This window comes from Nomascus leucogenys, chromosome 17 (genome assembly GCF_006542625.1).
Source record: "Nomascus leucogenys isolate Asia chromosome 17, Asia_NLE_v1, whole genome shotgun sequence".
Classification (NCBI taxonomy): Eukaryota; Metazoa; Chordata; class Mammalia; order Primates; family Hylobatidae; genus Nomascus; species Nomascus leucogenys.
In genome coordinates, this window is record NC_044397.1 from 61,725,020 (window position 1) to 61,743,826 (window position 18,807).

General features: G+C 39.5%; 1 protein-coding gene across 1 annotated transcript in view; it reads right to left on the reverse strand.

The window, feature by feature from the left end:
• Positions 1 to 8,473: 8,473 nt before the first annotated feature.
• Positions 8,474 to 18,807, reverse strand: part of STK17A (serine/threonine kinase 17a) — a 43,819-nt gene continuing 33,485 nt past the window's right edge. Inside the window, exons 4-7 of the mRNA XM_003268825.4 lie at positions 15,744 to 15,870; positions 11,581 to 11,629; positions 11,313 to 11,492; positions 8,474 to 10,716 (exon numbers count right to left, since the gene is read on the reverse strand). Coding sequence (XP_003268873.2) covers positions 10,392 to 10,716; positions 11,313 to 11,492; positions 11,581 to 11,629; positions 15,744 to 15,870 — 681 coding nt within the window. The 3' untranslated portion in view covers positions 8,474 to 10,391. The remainder of the gene's footprint in view (positions 10,717 to 11,312; positions 11,493 to 11,580; positions 11,630 to 15,743; positions 15,871 to 18,807) is intronic.

The following is an 18,807-nucleotide window of genomic DNA, read 5'->3' on the forward strand; positions in this document are numbered from 1 at the left end:
CCCTACTGTTAACAGTGACTAACAGAGGTTTATTCCAGGAATGCAAAGGTTGGTTCAATATCAGGAAGTCCTGGAATTATTTTAACCTAAGACATGGCTTAGATCTAGGACTCAGTATTCAGTTGGAGAGACACACAAACCATTGATTGCAGAACATGTCCTTGGTGGTTTGACTGAGTCAACAGTATTTATAAAATTATATAAAAGTTATAAGCATATATTTTATAAACTAAGCTACTTTCTAGGACCACATTTTTAGAAAATTCACTATTCAAAACAAAGTAGAAGAAACAAGAAAGAGTAGACACACTTCTCCCTATTCCTCCACTAAGTGCAGCCTGGACTTCCATAAAACAAACATCAGACTACTGTGGAAGATGAGAAGAGCAAATGGCTAGGAACTTCAGTACCCAAGTAATAACACAGCATTGACTTCCCTGGGTTTTCTTTTGCCTCATATTGGGCAAATATGAGGCGCTGGAGAAACCAGTACCCCAGAAACACCAATAGGAGCCAACAGCTAAGCAAAGCCTGATGTCTCTAGCCAAAGGATCAGGACAGGGCAACCTAGAAAGATGGAGAACTCTAAGACAGTAACTGCGCTACTCTATGCAAACACCATGGAAAAACCCATGGCCCCAATCCCACGGCCTCATCAGCAAAAGCCAAGTGGGGAGCCTAGACCTTCTCCTTTGCCTGTTGTAATGAGGCCTCCCCATCCCCTGCTGGAGGGGTGTCAGAGCTAGCCCAGCAGGGAGCTTGAGACTTCTGTCACTGCAGGATGGTAATGAGGCACCCCCATAGTGTCAGTGGAGGCCATGTTGGGAGCCTAGACTTTTACCCTGACCCAGGAGGAACAACTCCCCCCACTCTCATGGTATCAGTGGGGCCCACGTATTCTAGTGGGAAGCTGCACTTAGCCACCCGTCCCCCTGCCTGTATTCAGAGGGGCTCACTAGTGAGCCTGAACCATTAACCCCACCACATGCCCCTGTCACCCACTTGGGTGGTGTCAGAGTAGACCTAAGAAAACGTGATTCAAACAAGGTCCAGCATCTCAAACCCAAATGGGCAGAATAGAACAGAAAGCCATGCTCTTATGCCAAGAACCAGGCAAATGTCAACCTGAATGAGAAGAGAGAGTTAACAGACACCAACACCAAGATGACACAGATTTTAGAATTATCTGACAAGGATTTTGAAGCAGCCATCATTAAAAGAAAAGATTCGGTGAGCAATTATGAACATGCTTGGAATAAATGAAAAAAATAGGAAGTCTTAGAAGATGGCAGAATCAAATGGAAATTTTAGAACTGAGAAAAGAGTAAATGAAACAAAAATCTCACTGGATGGGTTAAACAGCAGAATGAAGAGTACAGAGAAAACAATCACTGAATTTAAAGATGAAATAAAAATCTGAGCAGAGAAAACAGACTGCAGTTGGTACCTGTGGGCCTCTGGCTAAAGACCTAACATTTGAATCATGGCTCTAAGAAAGAGGAGAGAGAGGGTGGGGCTGAAAAAGTATTTGAAAAAATGGCTGAGAGTTTACAAATTTGTCAAAAACAAATGAACCTTTTATAGGCATATATACCTAGTTTCATTGTGTTTTACTTTATTACACTTTGCAGATGCTGTGTTTTTTAGAAATTGTGGGTTTGTGGCGATTGTCGAGCAAGTCTTTTGGTGCTACTTTTTCAACAGCTTGTGCTCACTTTGCATCTGTGTCACATTTGGTAATTCTCACAATACTTCAAACTTTTAAATTATTCTGTTATGGAGAGCTGTGGTCAGTGATCTTTGATGTTACTATTGTAATTGTTTTGGGCACCATGAACCTCACCCACATAAGATGGTGAACTTAATTGATAAATGTGTGTGTTCTGACTGCTCCACTAATTGGCCATTCCCTCGTCTTTCTCCCACTTTTCAGGCCTCCCTATTCCCTGAGACACAACAGTATTGAAATTAGGCCAATTAATAACCCCACAGTGGCCTCTCACTAACTGTGAGAGGTGAGGAAGCTGCAGGAGAAAATTTGAAGTTAGCAATGTTCATGAGATGTAAGTAAAGAAGCCATCTCTATAAAAGTACAAAGTGACGCAGCAAGTGCTGATGAAGAAGCTGTAGAAGTTAACACAGAAGATCTAGCTTGGATCATCGATGAAAGTGGCTACACTAAACAGCAGATTTTAAGTGTAGATGAAACAGCATTTTATTGGAAAAAGATGCCATCCAGGACTTTCATAGTTAGAAAAACTCAATGCCTGGCTTCAAAGGACAAGCTGACTCTTGTCAGGGGCTAGTACAGCTGTGACTTTCAGTTAAACCAATGCTCGTTGACTATTCAGAAAATCCTAGGGCCCTTAAGATATGCTGTATAAATGCAACAACAAAGCCTGGATGACAGTGGGTCTGTTTACAGCCTGGTCTACTGAATAAGCCCACTGTTGAGACCTAGTGCTCAGAAAAAAATAGATTTCTTTCAAAATATGGCTGGGTACAGTGGCCTACACCTGTAATCCCAGCACTTTGGGAGGCTGGGGCGGGTGGGTTGCTTGATGCCAGGAGTTCGAGACCAGCCTGGGCAGCATGGTGAAACCCTGTCTCAAAAAACAAATCCAAAAAACCAAAATATTGCTACTCATTAACAATGCACCTGGTTACCCACGAGCTCTGATGGAGATGTACAAGGAGATATTGTTTTTGTGCCTGCTAACACAGTATCCATTCTGCTGCCGATAGATTAAGGAGTACTTTTGACTTTCAATACTTATTATTTAAGAAGTACATTTTGTGGTTTCTCTGATGGTTCTGGGCAGTCAGTTGAAAACCTTCTGGAAAGGATTCACCATTCTAGATGCCATCAAGAGCATTCCATTCATGGGAGGAGGTCAAAATATCAACATTAATTGGAGTTTGGAAGAAATAGATTCCAATCCTCATGGAGGACTTGGAGGGTTTCAAGACTTCAGAGGAGGAAGGAACTGTAGATAGGGTAAAAATAGCAACAGAACTAGAAGTGGAGGGGCCTAGAGATGTAACTGAATTGCTATAATCTCAGGATCAAACTTGTGTGGATGAGAAGTTGCTTCTCATGGACGAGCAGAGAAAGTGATTTCTTGAGATGGAATCTACTCCTGGTGAAGATGCTATGAACATTGTTGAAATGACAACAAAAGATTTAGAATATTCATAAACTTAGCAGTGGCCAGGGTTTGAGAGGATTGACTCCTAATTTTGAAAAGTTCTACTGTGGGTAAATGCTGTCAAACAGCATTGCATGCTACAGAGGAATCTTTCATGAAAGAGTTAATCAATGCAGCAAACTTCACTGTTGTCTTACTTTAAGAAATTGCCACAGTCACTGCAGGCTTCAGCAACTTATCTTTTCCTACCCTCCTCTCGCATTTAAAAGTACTTTTAAATTGATGTATGCGCATTATTTTTAGGCGTAACACTGCTGCTCATTTAAAAAAACTACAGTATGAACCATGTTATATGCAGTGGAAAGGCAAAAAATTCATGTGACTTGCTTGTATTTGGTTTATTGCAGTGGTCTGGAACTGAAAGTGATGCATATTTCTGAGTTATGCCTGTATTTAAGAAGCTGAGTGAAACCCAGAGAAGTCCATGATAGGACAGACTTCTGAAAACTAGACAGAAAAAAGCTTGAAAGCATCAAGAAAGAAGTGACATCTTAACTAGAGGGAAAAGTAACTCAGATGACAGTGGATTTCTCTTTGGAAACCATAGAGGCCAGAAGGAAGTGAGACAAATTATTTTAGTGCCAAAAGAACTGTCAACTTGTGGCTAGGCATGGTGGCTCACGCCTGTAATCCCAGCACTTTGGGAGACAAGGTGGGCAGATCACTTGAAGTCAGGAGTTTGAGACCAGGCTGGCCAACATGGCAAAACCCTGTCTGAGAATTACTTGAACCTGGGAGGTGGAGGTTGCAGTGAGCCAAGATCCTGCCACTGCACTCCAGCCTGGGCAACAGAGCAAGACTGCCTCAAAAGAAAACTCTGTCAACTCCAAATTCCATATTTGGTGAAATGATCCTTCAGGAGTGATGGGGTAATAAAAACATTCTCGGTTGATAGAAAACTAAAAGAATTTGTTGAATGAGTCTACCCTACAGACCTTGAATAGACCTACCCTAAAGGAAGTTCTTGAACCAGAAAGGAAACGTTTAAAAAAAAAAAAAAAGTTTTGGGATGTCAGGAAGAACAATGGAAACAGCAAAAATATGGGTACGTACAATAGACTTTCCTTCTTGAGTTTTCTAAATTGGTAGTGGAAGCAAAATTGTCTGACATAGATCTCAGTGTACGTAGCAGATTATGTTTAAGACAATTATAAATGGGGTGGGGAGGGGACGGGCAAGAGAGTTTTCTACATTTCACTCTAACTGGTAAAATGTAGACATCAACAGATCTTTATATAGCAGTGAAGCAGTTCTATATCTCAAATGTGTTGGTAGGAAGATAAAATGGCATAAAATGATATGCATTGTGCAAATATCAATTTCCTGTAGTTATGTAAAGATGTATCTGTACTGTCTTTTCAACTCCCTGTAAGTCTGTAACTATTGCGAAATCAAAAGCTTTAAAAAGTATAGGATGAAAGTATTGAATTTGCTGCTTTAAAAGGGACAGGGTACAGTTTTACTGGCTTAGAGAAAAAAGCAGGGGCAGGGATGAGGTGACAATCCTCCTCGCCTGAATAATTCCAGCTGAGGATTAAACATATCTCTTCCCAAATACTCTTAATCTTCTAGGTATACTTCTCTTACAATTTATCAGAAAGCTGGTTACTTAATAGAGACAACTAAAGAGATGCTAATTTTCATGCAAACCCATCACAATGTATTGAAACCGAGATATTTTTCTGCTGCTAACATTTAGGAAAAATAGTTTTATTTTTAGTAAATAAAATCTCCACTTATTTCAATAAAAATGGCAAGGAGAAAATGTCATAAGATTGTCCTGCCATGTAAAACAAGCTGCTCCCCAAAGGACTGTGTCAAGATTGGTTTTAAATAGAAAATAGCTATTTTAAATATATTTAGATTATAATTGCCTGGGGGTTGGCAAACTTTTTCTGTAAAGGACCAGATACTAAATACCTTAGGCTGTACAGGCCTTCAGATCTCTGTCACAACTGTTCACCCGCGTGGTGTAGTGTGAAGGCATCCACAGACAAAATGTAAACACACAGGTGTGGCTGTTCCAATAAAACCTCACCAAACAGGCAGCACAGGCCGCAGTATGCTGACCTCTGCACTAGCCTCATCTCAGGTTAACTGTCCTCTAGTTATTAAAAAAGAAACCCAAAATTAAGTTACACAAAAGTAATTTTTAAAAACTACTTTGGACATTAAAATGGGGCCAAAGGTAGAATCCACTGAGGTAAAAGTTCTTGACGAGCAGTCAGGAAATCTGAATGATTCTGTCCTTTGTTCTGCCCATAACTAGCTGTGAGCTCTTGGGCAAAAGTCACATATTCCCTCTGCGATTCCATTACTGAATCTCTAATTTGAAAAAGTAGAGGAGGGATTCCATCCAATTTTGTTACTATAAATTTCAGTTCAGCAAACTTACTCCCACTGTTACCAACACAAGTTTCAAAAGACTCATTTAAGTAATTTATAATATAGTTCTGGTTAGGCATGATGAGCTAAAAATGAGAGCTGGGGTATTAAAAGCAAACAAAAAAAGCTGAAATATGAAGACTATCCAAAAAACAGCATCAAAAACCATGAAATACACAGGGATACAGTTAAAGGATATACAGGACCTCTGCACTGAAAAATGTGAAACACTGCTGAGAAAAAATGAAGTAAATGGAAAAACATGTTTATGGATTGGATGACTACTTGATTTATAGATTCAGTGAATCCTAATAAAAATCCACAAGGCTTTTTCTGGGAATAGTTTGGTGGAAATTGACAAAATTTATTTGGAAATGTAAGGGACCTAGAATAAACGAAGCAATTTGCAGAAGAAGAAATTAGAATGTCTGTTTACCAGAGATCAAGACTTACCAAGTTTTGACAAAAAGATAAACAGAATGGAACAGAAAACTAGATCCACAGATATATGGTCAAATGATTTTAGACTGGGCACCAAAACAGTTTAACAGTGAAAGGAGAATCTTTGACAAGTGGTACTGGAACCACTGAACATTCAGTAGAATGTTCAAAGGTATTTGACGCCTACCTACTTTATGGCATATAAAAGTACTAATTCAAGGTGAATCACAGACCTGAATATTCGCGACAACTATCATACGCCTAAGAAAAATAAGACAGTATCTTCATGAGCTTGGGTAGGCAAAGACTTCTTAAAGAGCACAAAGAAAGCATTAACTATAAAACAAAAATTCATAAATTGGATTTCACCAAAACTAAACCCTTCTTCTCATCAACAGATACTATTGAGAACAAGCAAGCTATAGAGTGGGAAAAGATACATGTGACACATAAATCTGACTATCCTTTATGTCCAGAATGCACAAAGGAGTCCTATCCAATTAAAAGGAAAAAAGGACATGAAAAGTACTGTCCATTAGTCATCAGGGAAATGCAAACTAAACCACCATGAGATACCGCCACATATCCAGGAGCATGGCTAAAATGCAACAGGTGGACAATACCAAATGTCGGCAAGGATGTTAAAAACAACCAGAGTACAATGTGCTGGCAGGAACACAAAATAGCACAATGGTTTTAGAAAACTGTTGGGCAGTTTCATAAAAAGTTAAATATGCAGCTACCATAAGACCTAGCAATTCTACTACTAGCTTTTTAATCCAAGAGAAATGAAAACATGTCCACAAAAATCCCTGTACAAGAATATTTATAGCACATTTATAGTAGCCCCACGGAAACAGCTCAGGGGTCCATGAACAGAAGGATAGCTACATAAACTGTCATGCATTCAAATAGCCCGACACAACAATAAAAAGGAACAAACCAGGCTGGGCACGGTGGCTCATGCCTGTAATCCCAACACTTTGGGAGGCCGAGGTGGGTGGATCACTTGAGGTCAGGAGTTCGAGACCAGCTTGACCAACATGGTGAAACCCCATGTCTACTAAAAAAAAATACAAAAATTAGCCGGGTGTGGTGGCACATGCCTGTAATCCCAGCTACTTGGGGAGCTGAGGCAGGAGAATCCCTTGAACCCGGGAGGTGGAGGTTGCAATGAGCCAAGATCCCGCCATTGCACTCCAGCCTGGGTAACGAGCGAAACTCCAGTCTCAACAAAACAAAAAAAAGGAAGAAACTGCTGATAATAAGCATCGACATAGATGAATCTCAAAGACATCATGCTGAGTTACAGAAGCCAAATGGTGCATGCTGTATGATTCCAACTACATGAGTTTGAGGATAAGGAAAACTAGTGCAACAGAACAGGAGTGTGGTTAAAGGAGAGAGTACATTTGTCAAGCCTGATGAGACTGTATGGATTTAGATCTGTACATTTCATGATAATGTAAATTCTATCCCCTTCTCTCCAAAACAATAGTGATTAAGGCTCTCGAGGTTAAGATCAAGGTGTTCAATCTAGCTTTTTAAATTCCGCAACAGACAGAATGGACGAGGTGGCCAATCCTGGACAATAAATATAGTACATGGCTATTTTTCATTTTTATCAGTCTAATTCAAATTGAGGTGTGAATTTAAAATGTATTTAGGATTAGTTTGCTGATGCTAGTCATCTTTCTCCTGTCTATATTCATGTATGTTGGTGTCCATGGATTGATATTTATTTTTTCCAAACAGGCATAGGCCTCTATGGACTGAGCCACGCGCCACCCCCATTACATTACTGAGGACGATAATTCACGTTCTGTCTCACATTCTCTAAGTGATCTTTATAACCCTTTAATACATTTTTCTTCCAAACTGAGGTTAGCTGGAAAAATTTAAGAGATTCAACAATGAGCATCTGTCCTTCCTCTATACCACTACTACAGAAAGGTATTAATTACCTCCTAGTTTTCATTTGAAAACAACAAAACACAAGATCAATCACATATCATTTCCCAATTGATTAAAACTACTTATACATTTTGTACATTTTATAAACAACCTCTCATCACACCAAAATATTGTTGAATTATAGTTAAAACTGGATTTATAAACCAAGTAAACTCAATAGTACTGTTTAGTCCTTCATAAATTTGGTGATAGAAAAAAAGGGACATTAACAGCTTTAGGTAAGTATAGAGCTAGCTGGCAGTTATTAATAGATTTTATTTGGCCTAATATTATGAAGGCTCTTCATGCCCTGTTTTTATCTTATAAACCAAAAAATGCCAATATACCTTTACAAGTATCTTCTGAAGGGCTTCTTAAAAAAGCACCCTATGACTCAGTATTTAAGGGACAACAGCAGCTAAAGATACGCAGCAAACTGAAGTGGCCAGCTAAAAGAAAACAGATCTTTTTCATAAATACCGCAATTATATTAAATATATTTATTACGAGTATAAAATGGTTTTTAAAAAGCCCAAATGATTCTGATTTTAAAACTTGATGACGGATCCATCAAGTACAAACGTGTCATTCAATAGTGGGTATTTTTTCCTGGTCACCTCGTCCGTATTTTTTCAGAGAGATACAAATTTGCCTAATACTGTGTTTAACTTCTTCCAAGACTTACCTGAGACTCAAACTGTGGCCATGGGTATTCATTAAAAACTCTTATCACTGTGGCACAATTTCTTCTTCTGCATTTCGGAGCTTGTTTAGGAATGCTAGGTTCCAAGAAACTGTATAAATAAAGCCAATTTAGTGAGAAAACAGTGCAACCTGGTTGTCTGAAGTGCCTGATGAATTTCATCTAATGGTGTAAAGAGCACTCCCAGATGCTTCGACAGCTTCACACAGCAGGACTGGGCGAGATTACTGACTTTGTATATGTCTATGACATTTACACACATTTGGGTATTTACTGTACATACTTTAAAATAATGGTTAGGTGCTGTCATTTATCATGATTCTGACAGTTGAGAAACCACGTTAGGGAGAGAGCTTTGTGGGACACCCTAATCAGACCGTGAAGGGACAGGTCTGAGTTGTTCATAGTGCAGAGCGAGGCATGGCCACGGTACACAGCACACACGTGACAGGCAAATATTTAATGCACTGAGCCTTTTGTGTGTAAGGATAAATAGTTACTTTAAGGTATTCGGCATACACTTTTACATTTCCATTTTACTGGTCACTGTGGGGCCTAGATACAACTGAACTGTTTAATCCTAATCAAATAAAACTATTAGTACATTCTTATACATCTCTTTGGGACAAAGTACCTCCTAATTAAAGAGTATCCAATGTAAATTTTTTATGGACAAAGTAAATGTTTATAAATATTTTGGCATTTTATAACTTTTCCTAGCATAGCTTGAGGGCTGGTAAGAAACTCAGCAGAAACAGGCTGTGGTTGGCATGAAGGCTCTCTCTCTCTGCTCTAGGGGATTTTACTCACTTTGGGACAAAAGCAATATAGTAGCATCTTTTCACTGACCAAGGTAACCAGAGTGTTGATCAGATCACACTGATACCTACAAGTGGCCAAAATTAAATGAGAAGCATGGGGGGAGGTGCCAGGAAGTGGCAGGGGTATAGAGTGTGAGAGAGAGCAGATGCATGTGAGTGTGGTGTGATGAGGGAAGCAGCTCAAGAGCTGACACTTAAACCCAGAATAATTTCAGAGGTGAAAAATTACCACCTCTCTTACTAGTGACATTGAAGAGAAAAAAAATTAGGGGTTTTCACTGATATGTTACAAGCATTTAGGCAAAAACACAACAGAAACCAAATCAAGTCACTATAAAGCAGTAAGAAAATATTAAAAAAAGACATTATCAAACTTTAGTGAATGTTATTCTGTCTCGAAAATTTAGATGTCTGTTTAAACTAAAATTTTGCCAAAAACAAATCCAAAGTGAAAAAGTAGCAATTTTAGTAAAGACATTAACAAATATTATGCAGATATAGATACACATATGAATAATGCAAGAGATTTACAGAAATGTAGTTTTGGCACTTTTACTTGGATTTTTTAAAGAAAGTGAATACAAATATCTTTGTACACAAATTCTCATTCTGGAGAAATAGGATGTAGAATTGAAAGGTGCCAACATCTCCCTTCTTAAAAATAACATTGAAACGGGTAACTGTACCTGTTAAATCTCCTGGTTGGCAACTTTTAAAATCTGGCTTCCACCTAACTCCACAAATTTGACAAAGTTATTTTTGTTTGTGTAAGTGATACTGGTTATCCACTTCCAGTACATGTACCATTTGGCCAGCGGTCCATAAATAATATTAACATTTTCAATGTAGAAATCTTAAAGTTCTAAAGGGAAATACTGCTCAGTAGATAAATTCTCCTGGAATTTCTTGTAGCAAAGGTTCCTCAAATTTAAATCGTTTGGAAATGGCCTTTTGCTCCATTTTCTCTTTTTCAGACTGTCTGCATTGTCCTAGAGTATATGAAGTAACTACAATTAACTCTTCGGTTACAATGGATTCTTCGGTTTCTGATTTGTCGGTATCTGAATTAATTTCAGGCACAGAATGACCTTCTTGGAGGGCATTTGCTTCTTCTTGTGCCTTTTCCATCCTGAAAGAAGGCTCTTGAATACTGCTCTGTGTCAACCAGGGGTGCTTTAGACATTCTTCAGCAGTGGCTCGATCTCTGTAAAGATACATGTTTTACAGTTAAGACATGTTAGAACCTCAATTAAAATTAGAGCATAAGGTACTGTATTTACTGTATTATATTTTGGGAAGTCTGACAAGTTGGCAAAAATCTTACTGTGATTCCTGAATAAAACTATTAGTCTTGGAATTTGGGTGCAATTTCCCACAATGCTGAAAATTTTGTGAAAATGTTGAAATATTTTAAGTAAGTTATGTCTGAAACACTCTCTTGAGAGACACCAAGAACAGATGGGAAGTATCTGCTAGAGATTAGCTGTCATTTCACTGTCAATTTCCACTAACCATGAATTATGAGTGCTATTTACTGCCATGACACATTTGCAATAATACAGTTTTGCTAATTAATATTTAAATCCTGTTATACTGAGGTATGGTTCACATTTTCTCAAAATATTTTCATTTTTGCCCCCTTTTCTTTCAAGTTATATTAAGCCAAGGGTTTCACCTAGATTTATGTCAACACTTTTGTGTTTCCATTTTGGTGTTTTAGATGTTGAACTATTTGTGGTAGGAGGAGATTCAATAAAAAACTGACAAGGTCAATATTAAACTAATAAAAATAATACTTACTCAGGTTTCTTAACTAAAAGTGTCCTGATGAAATCAACAGCCGACTCAGACAAAACATCAAATTCTTCCTCAGAATAACTTAAATTCATCTGTGAGATGTTTAAGAATGTTTCTTGTTTATCGTTGCCTAAGAAAGGTGATATTCCTGTAAGCATGACATATGTTAACACTCCAATGCTCCTAAATTAGAAAGAAAATAAAAGAAAAATTTAGTACCATACTCATTTCTTGAAACTAATTTGATCAATTTTTCATTAATAAGTCTTACCACATATCTGTTGCCATGCTTATAGGATCATAACTAAGAATTTCAGGAGCTAGTATCAGAAAGAGAAGAAAACATTTAGTTTTGTGGAAAAAAATTCCTAATTTGTTCTGAGAGATAAAAAATTAAGCATTAGAAACTATAAGGCACTATTCAATGTTTGGGCTAAAATGAAAGGTTACCATAAATTAATATGAATTAATATAAAGCCTAACTAGATGTTTGTAATTAACTTGTTTACTTTTCACACTTCTACCCACCATTGTTGAGTCCCTAGTATTTTACAAATATTTAAATATTTTAAAAACACCAAATATAAACTGACAGTTTCTGTGTTATTATCAAGCATTGTCTCTATCAGATCATGGCTTTTAAAACTTTCTCAATGCCACTGACATTTCTCCTTCTCCGTTGCGTCACCCTCACCCGTGGCACTTTCTCCTCTCACCTGGGCCTTTTCAACTACTTGTCCCACCCCTCTGATCTATTCTTTCTGTTGCAGTCAGAGTGAGCTTTTTAAAACATCTACCCATTAACAAAAAGTCAACAAGGTTAAAAAAAAAAAATTGGGCATTCTGAGACTGCAGGCATGGGACAAAGGCAACTAAGTTGCATCTATAGAATTGAGAAAAATAATATGCTTTGAGGCTGGGTGCCCAGCACTTTGCAAGGCCAAGGTGGGAGGATCGCTTGAACCAGGAGTTCAAGACCAGCCTGGGCAACATAATGAGACTCTGTCTCTACAAAAAATAAACAAAAGCTAGCCGAGTGTCATAGTGCATGCCTGTAGACCCAGCTACTGGGGAGGCTGAGGTGGGAGGATCACTTGAGCCTGGGAGGTCAAGGCTGCAGTGAGCCGAGATAGTGCCAGTGCACTCCAGCCTGGGTGATAGGGTGAGACCGTGTCTCACAAAAAAAAAAAAAATTTTTTTTTGATATAAATTGCTGCCACACATAAACACAATAGAAAGACACTGTCAAATATGCAACGATTCAGGAAAAATATTATAAAAATGCTCCTTAAAAAATCTACTCACAATCCACTTAACTGAAGATAATTTTTTTTCAAAACTATACAAATAAGGAGGCTAAACTATTAAAATGCAGTCAATAAGTACTGAATCCACGGAAAAACAGATCAAAGACTAAAAAACTGTGGTAATTACAATTAAAAAAGGAATGAAAATGTTCTATTTCTATGAAAAAACGAAATACTCAAGGTCATGTATCTACTACTAATTTGTGACAAACCCCCATAGAATGAGTGGGAGGAAGAGGTTGGAAAGGAAATGTTAGGTATGCTAATCTCCTAAATTTTGATTTCTGAAATGGTTGAGTGAGAAACAGAAGTTGTGAATGTTAAAGTTTCAAAAGAAATGACTAGGAAATTAAAAATGAAATGCATAGCATCCAAATTACCGGGGAAGAAACAGTAAAACAGAGACCACATAGCAAGACTGTGGGAGGAAGGGTACAGGAAATACCAATAGCTTACTTTTTTGAGTGCTTATTATGTGCTGAATATTGGTTTAAGGGCTTTGTACAGCAAATCCAATGAAATCCTTACAAATTCCCTATGAGGTCGGTACTATTACTAGCCCCTTTTTATGGACAGAGGAATCTGAGGTATAAAGAGATTTAAGGGCCAAGGTCACATAGATGGCAAGTACAGGGCCAGAACTCACACCAGTTTCTGTGTGTATGTGAAATGACTGTGGGAGGCATAAACTCACCTTTTAAAAGGTGAGTCATGGAAGGAAAAAGAGGAGAGTCCCTTTGTTTTTCTGTATTTTGTACTTTTGAATCATTTTTAGTTTTTTTCTTTTTGGATTGAGCTTGTACTTCCATTATAATGTTTTGAGATGGGGAAAGGCTCTTGATAGAAAATTTAAAATTTACTAAGGAACAGAAAGCTCTAAAACAAATCACTAGCCTGGGCAACACAGTGAGACCCTTCTTTACCAAAAAAAACAAAAAACTGGCCCGCTGTGCTGGCACGTGCCTGTGGTCCCAGCTACTCGGGAGGCTGAGGCAGGAGGAGCTCAAGTTGGGAGCTGCAACAAGCTATGATGGTGCCACTGCATTCCAGCCTGGGTGGCAGAGTGAGACTCTCTCAAACAACAACAAAGAAAGCATTAAAACAAAACAAAAACCCACCTCATTCAGGGAAATAATTACTATTTTGATTTTTCAGCTCACAGACCTACATTCTGCAGTCTTGTGTATTTCAGCTTATAATGGTACCCATTAAATTTGGCTAAAACACTTGGGTTGCTGCTTTCCCTAAAGAAACACTATTAAGTCATATCCCAAAAACTTACTTAGTGGTCATGATGCATATTAGTCAGCATACTGAAAATTAAGTATTCTGGCCTATTAAAATATATAAAAAAATTTAAAGCTTGTTTCTGTGCCTGTGTCATCTTTTATTATCTAATTAAGGATCTTTTAAAAAATCTCTGAATTATTTTTTGGACTACCATTGCCATACGGGTTTGTTTTCTTCAACCCTATTGGCCCTCCTGAGTCTTTCTGTGCTCCGGATAGCTCTTTTCTTGTAACATCCTCAGTCTTTCAAGAACTACTCACTCCTTTTACCCTCTTCTCTGAAAGGAGACCCCGCCCTCTTCATTCCCCCTCTTCTAGCCTATATTTGCTCACTTCACACTTCTACCCTCAGGCAGAGAGTCTTCCCTCAGGCCCAGGCCACAGCCTTCTCCATTCCTGCCATGGCCGCCCTCCTCTTCTCCCAGGTCTGCTGGCAGCCTAGGTGACTTCCACACTGATGTCCATGACCCAGACAGCCTACCTTCACAGTTTCTTGATTCCCTGGTCTAAAAAACTGCCTTTCCAGCCTTACATCCAAGGCCTCATAATTACAAAGAGCTATTTCACCACTGAAATTTTAAATATTAATATTCTTCTTTCTTTTTTTTGAGATGGAGTCTCACTCTGTCGCCCAAGCTGGAGTGCAGTGGCATGATCTTGGCTCACTGCAAGCTCCGCCTCCCGGGTTCACACCATTCTCCTGCCTCAGCCTCCCGAGTGGTGTGCACCAACATGCCTGGCTAATTTTTGCATTTTTAGTAGAGATGGGTTTTGCCATGTTGGCCAGGCTGGTCTCAGATTCCTGGCCTCAAGTGATCTGCCCACCTTGGCCTCCCAAAGTGCTGGGATTACAGGCGTGAGACACTGCACCTGGCCTAAATATTAATATTCTAATCTCTGGTCACAACCTCTCAATTTCACAGCCTTATTCTATAGATACCTTAAAAAGACCATCAAACTATTAATCTTTCAAACTCCAATTTTCCTCAGTCTATCAAAGAAAGTAATAGTTGACTTCTTTGATGATAGGCCTAGACCTATGGAGTATCATCATAAAGCTGCTTTCTTGCCGCTACCTTCAATGTTTAAGCTCCTTTTTCTTTCTGCCAGAAGCACTCAACCATGGATCCAACCAAATGCCCTCTATGCTCCACACTTCTGTGGAACCTCAGACTTGGCAATTCCTTTGTCAGTGTTTGTTATCAACCAGAACATCCTTAAAGGTCCTTACTTGTTAAATATCCTCCCAACCTCAGATAAGCTAATATCCTACTTTGTTAAGAAAATCCTCTCCTAGGCCGGGCACGGTGGCTCACGCTTGTAATCCCAGCACTTTGGGAGGCTGAGGCGGGCGGATCACGAGGTCAGGAGATCGAGACCACGGTGAAACGCCATCTCTACGAAAAAATACAAAAAATTAGCCGGGCGTGGTGGTGGGCGTCTGTAGTCCCAGCTACTCGGAGAGACTGAGAAAGGAGAATGGCGTGAACCCGGGAGGCGGAGCTTGCAGTGAGCCGAGATTGCGCCACTGCACTCCAGCCTGGGCAACAAAGCAAGATTCAGTCTCAAAAAAAAAAAAAAAAAAGAAAATCCTCTCCTATTCCTTTTAGAAGTAATCCCTTCAAATTCTCTTAGCTCTGTAGTGAAGAGATCACCAGTTTGGTATCTTACTCTTGAAAGTTTTCCACTGTAAAATGTAATCCAAAGGAATAAATCTCTGATGGTAGAATTTCAACATAGTAGATAGCTGGCTCCACTATGAGTCATGCCACATGGACAAGTCCCCTAATGAAGGTGATGCCTGACCCCAGAGCAAAACTACTTTTATGAATACTTACCCACATATTCAGGGGTACCCATAATTTCTCGGAGCTCTTCACTGTTCTTCAATATTCTTGAAAGGCCAAAATCAACAATCTTAATGTCACCCAGTGGAGATTCGCTTGTCAACAGAATATTCTGAGGCTAAAAAACAACATACCCCCCAAAAATCAATACAACTATGATTACACAAAACATGTAGCCCATAAAACATATATTTCACCTGTGAAACTGAGACTGAGGAATTTAACAGTAAACAGTCATTTGTTAAAGAAACATTTTTACAATATACTTCCTATGTATAAGGCAGCAGGCCTGTACTCTCTTGTATTTTCAATCTCTTTCCCTACCCTGGCTCTTCCTCAGCATATAACTATGTTTCTATCCCTACCTTATGGAAACCATTCCCCATGACCCTGAATCTCCTTCCAGGCAGCACACTTACCTCCTACTATTCCCTCAAAGCTCAGCTTCTTGAAAGCATGGTCAAGCACAATTGGTATTGTTTTCTCAGTGCAACTAAATCTCTTTTGCCCCCTTGACTGAATCTGCCTTCATTAAGGTCACAATAACTTCAATAATCAAAGACCCACCAAATCCCGTCTGTGTCTTTCAGGGAGTATTTTGCATGCAATGATTTCTGTAGCACTGGGCACTGTCAAGCATCCTTGTATTGTTGAAATTCCTCCCCATTTTCTCCACCTTGGGTCTCTTCCTTCTTCTACAGATCCCTCACTATTTTCTCAATGTTTTCCTTCTGTCCTCCTTTTAAATATTTGGGTTGTTGAGGATCTCTCGCTGCATGGCCCTCTTCTCCCACCACTCTGCATTCTATTTTGGAGCAATTTCATCTACTTCCAAAGCTTCAGCTGCCACTTACATACTGATGACTTTTACCCTAAGTTCTCTCTGGACTTGTGAGTGGGGACATGTGGGGTGAGGACATGTACAGTAATGGGAAAGAGCTCCCCAGAGCCACAGAATCAGTGAGGTTCATATCCGTGGAGTCATTTTTACCCAATGGAAAATAACCTAAGATACTTTCACATAAAAAGACAAGCAAATATATTATGGACCAGAATGTAAAATTCATTAAATTTTTAAAACACGAAATTTGAAAGTTTGTGTTTGCATTATAAAGGGTCCTCACTTAATGTTTTCTGCCATTAAGAATATTTCCAAAGGTAAGCTGAGAAACATTGGTAAATTACAAATACTTCACTATAATACCCAGTGTTTTAAGATTGGGCCCCTGCTTCCTTTTCAAGATTAATCTCCTGTCATGGCTCCAAAGGCAATCTGTGCTCCAAATCAAACAGTCTGTAATCCCTAAATAACACAGCTACTCCCACATCTCATGCCTTTGCACATGTACTGCCTTTGTTCAGGACGCCCTCTCCCCTTTTCTCCCTGACAGATTTATTCTCATCCCTCATTCCATGCATGATGGGTCTCAATAAAGAACCAATTCCTCTGTAAAGCCTGCCCTGGCCTCCTGTGCTCCTTCCAGGGAGGGCTTGATGGCTGCCCGATCCCTGCTCCACAGCATGGTGTACACAGCATGCTTACTCCATTGTTTTGTTAGCTATTTGTTTCTGTCTCCATCACATTGGTCCCCTAGATGTATAGAATGAATGTTCACATTTCCTTTCCTTCCATTCATATTCTGCCCCTCCATCTGACTTCTGTCCTCTCATTCCACTACAAATCACAAAATCCAGTGATATTTTTCAATGCTTTCTTCTGGACCACTCCCTTAGCAGTGTTTGACAAAGTTAACCACTCCTTCCTTGTTTATATATTACTTTTCTCTTGGCTCCCATGACAAAACACTGTCCTGGCTTTCTTCCTATCTCTGGCTGTGTCTTCCATCTCCTCTGATGGGCCACCTTCTTTTACCCGGTCCACTGGATGCTGGGTTTCTCAAGGCTTGATCTTGAGGCCTTTCCTCTTTTTACTCCAAACTCTCAGCTTGCATGATCTGCACCCAAGGCTTAAATATCACCTACACCTTAAGACTCACAATGTTTTTCTCTCTTTCAGACCTCTTCAACCAACTGCTTACCTATTATCTCCCCTTTGATGTCTCAAAGGTAACTCAAATTCAACATGACCAAAAACAGACTCCTATTTTCCTTCCTAAATCAGATTCTCCCTATGCCAATGACAGGCATCTCAGTGAATGCTATGGTCATCCCTCAGAATAGGACAGAACATTAACAATCATCTTGGCCATTCCGTTCCTCCCCCCTCTTCCATTTAGCTAACATGTCACCGCAGTTTATTTTAAATACTAAATTCCAAGCATTTCTAGACTTTGCCTATTTCTCTCCATCTACAGAAAATTAAAGCTACGTTTCTTGCTCTATTGCAATGGCCTCTTCAAAGGTTTGCTAGGATCTATTTTGCCCACACTGCAGCCAGAAGATTCTTTTGTATTACATAAATTGGATCTGTTGACCCCTTTCCTAAACCCTTCCACAGCCTCCCACTGCTCTTAGACAACCTCCAAACTCCTTCGCATGGTGTGCATGTCCTGAGGTCCAGCTTCTGCCTAACTAGCTCTCCAGACTCATCATATGCCATGATCCCCCTGGCTCCATGAAGCTGGGTCCGACGGGACACTTTCCAGTCTCATACTTGCCATGTTCCCTCTCACAAGAGTGAATTTGTATATCGTATTCCCTCAGTCTAGAACACTTTTTTCTGTTCTTCTTTGCCTAGTCTCAACTTGGTGAGAAGGCCTAAGATGGTAGTGAAACAGATTACAACAATTTCCATCGATGAGAGGGGCTACAGTATGAAAAACGAAATTGAGGCATAGATGGTCCCTCTTTTTTTGAGGCGGAGTCTTGCTCTTTTGCCCAGGCTGGAGTGCAGTGGCGTGATCTCAGGCTCACTGCAAGCTCCACCTCCCGGGTTCAGGCCATTTTCCTGCCTCAGCCTCCCGAGTAGCTGGGACTACAGAAGCCCACCACCACACCCGGCTACTTTTTTGTATTTTTAGTAGAGATGGGGTTTCACCGTGTTAGCCAGGATGGTCTCGATCTCCTGACCTCGTGATCCACCTGCCTCAGCCTC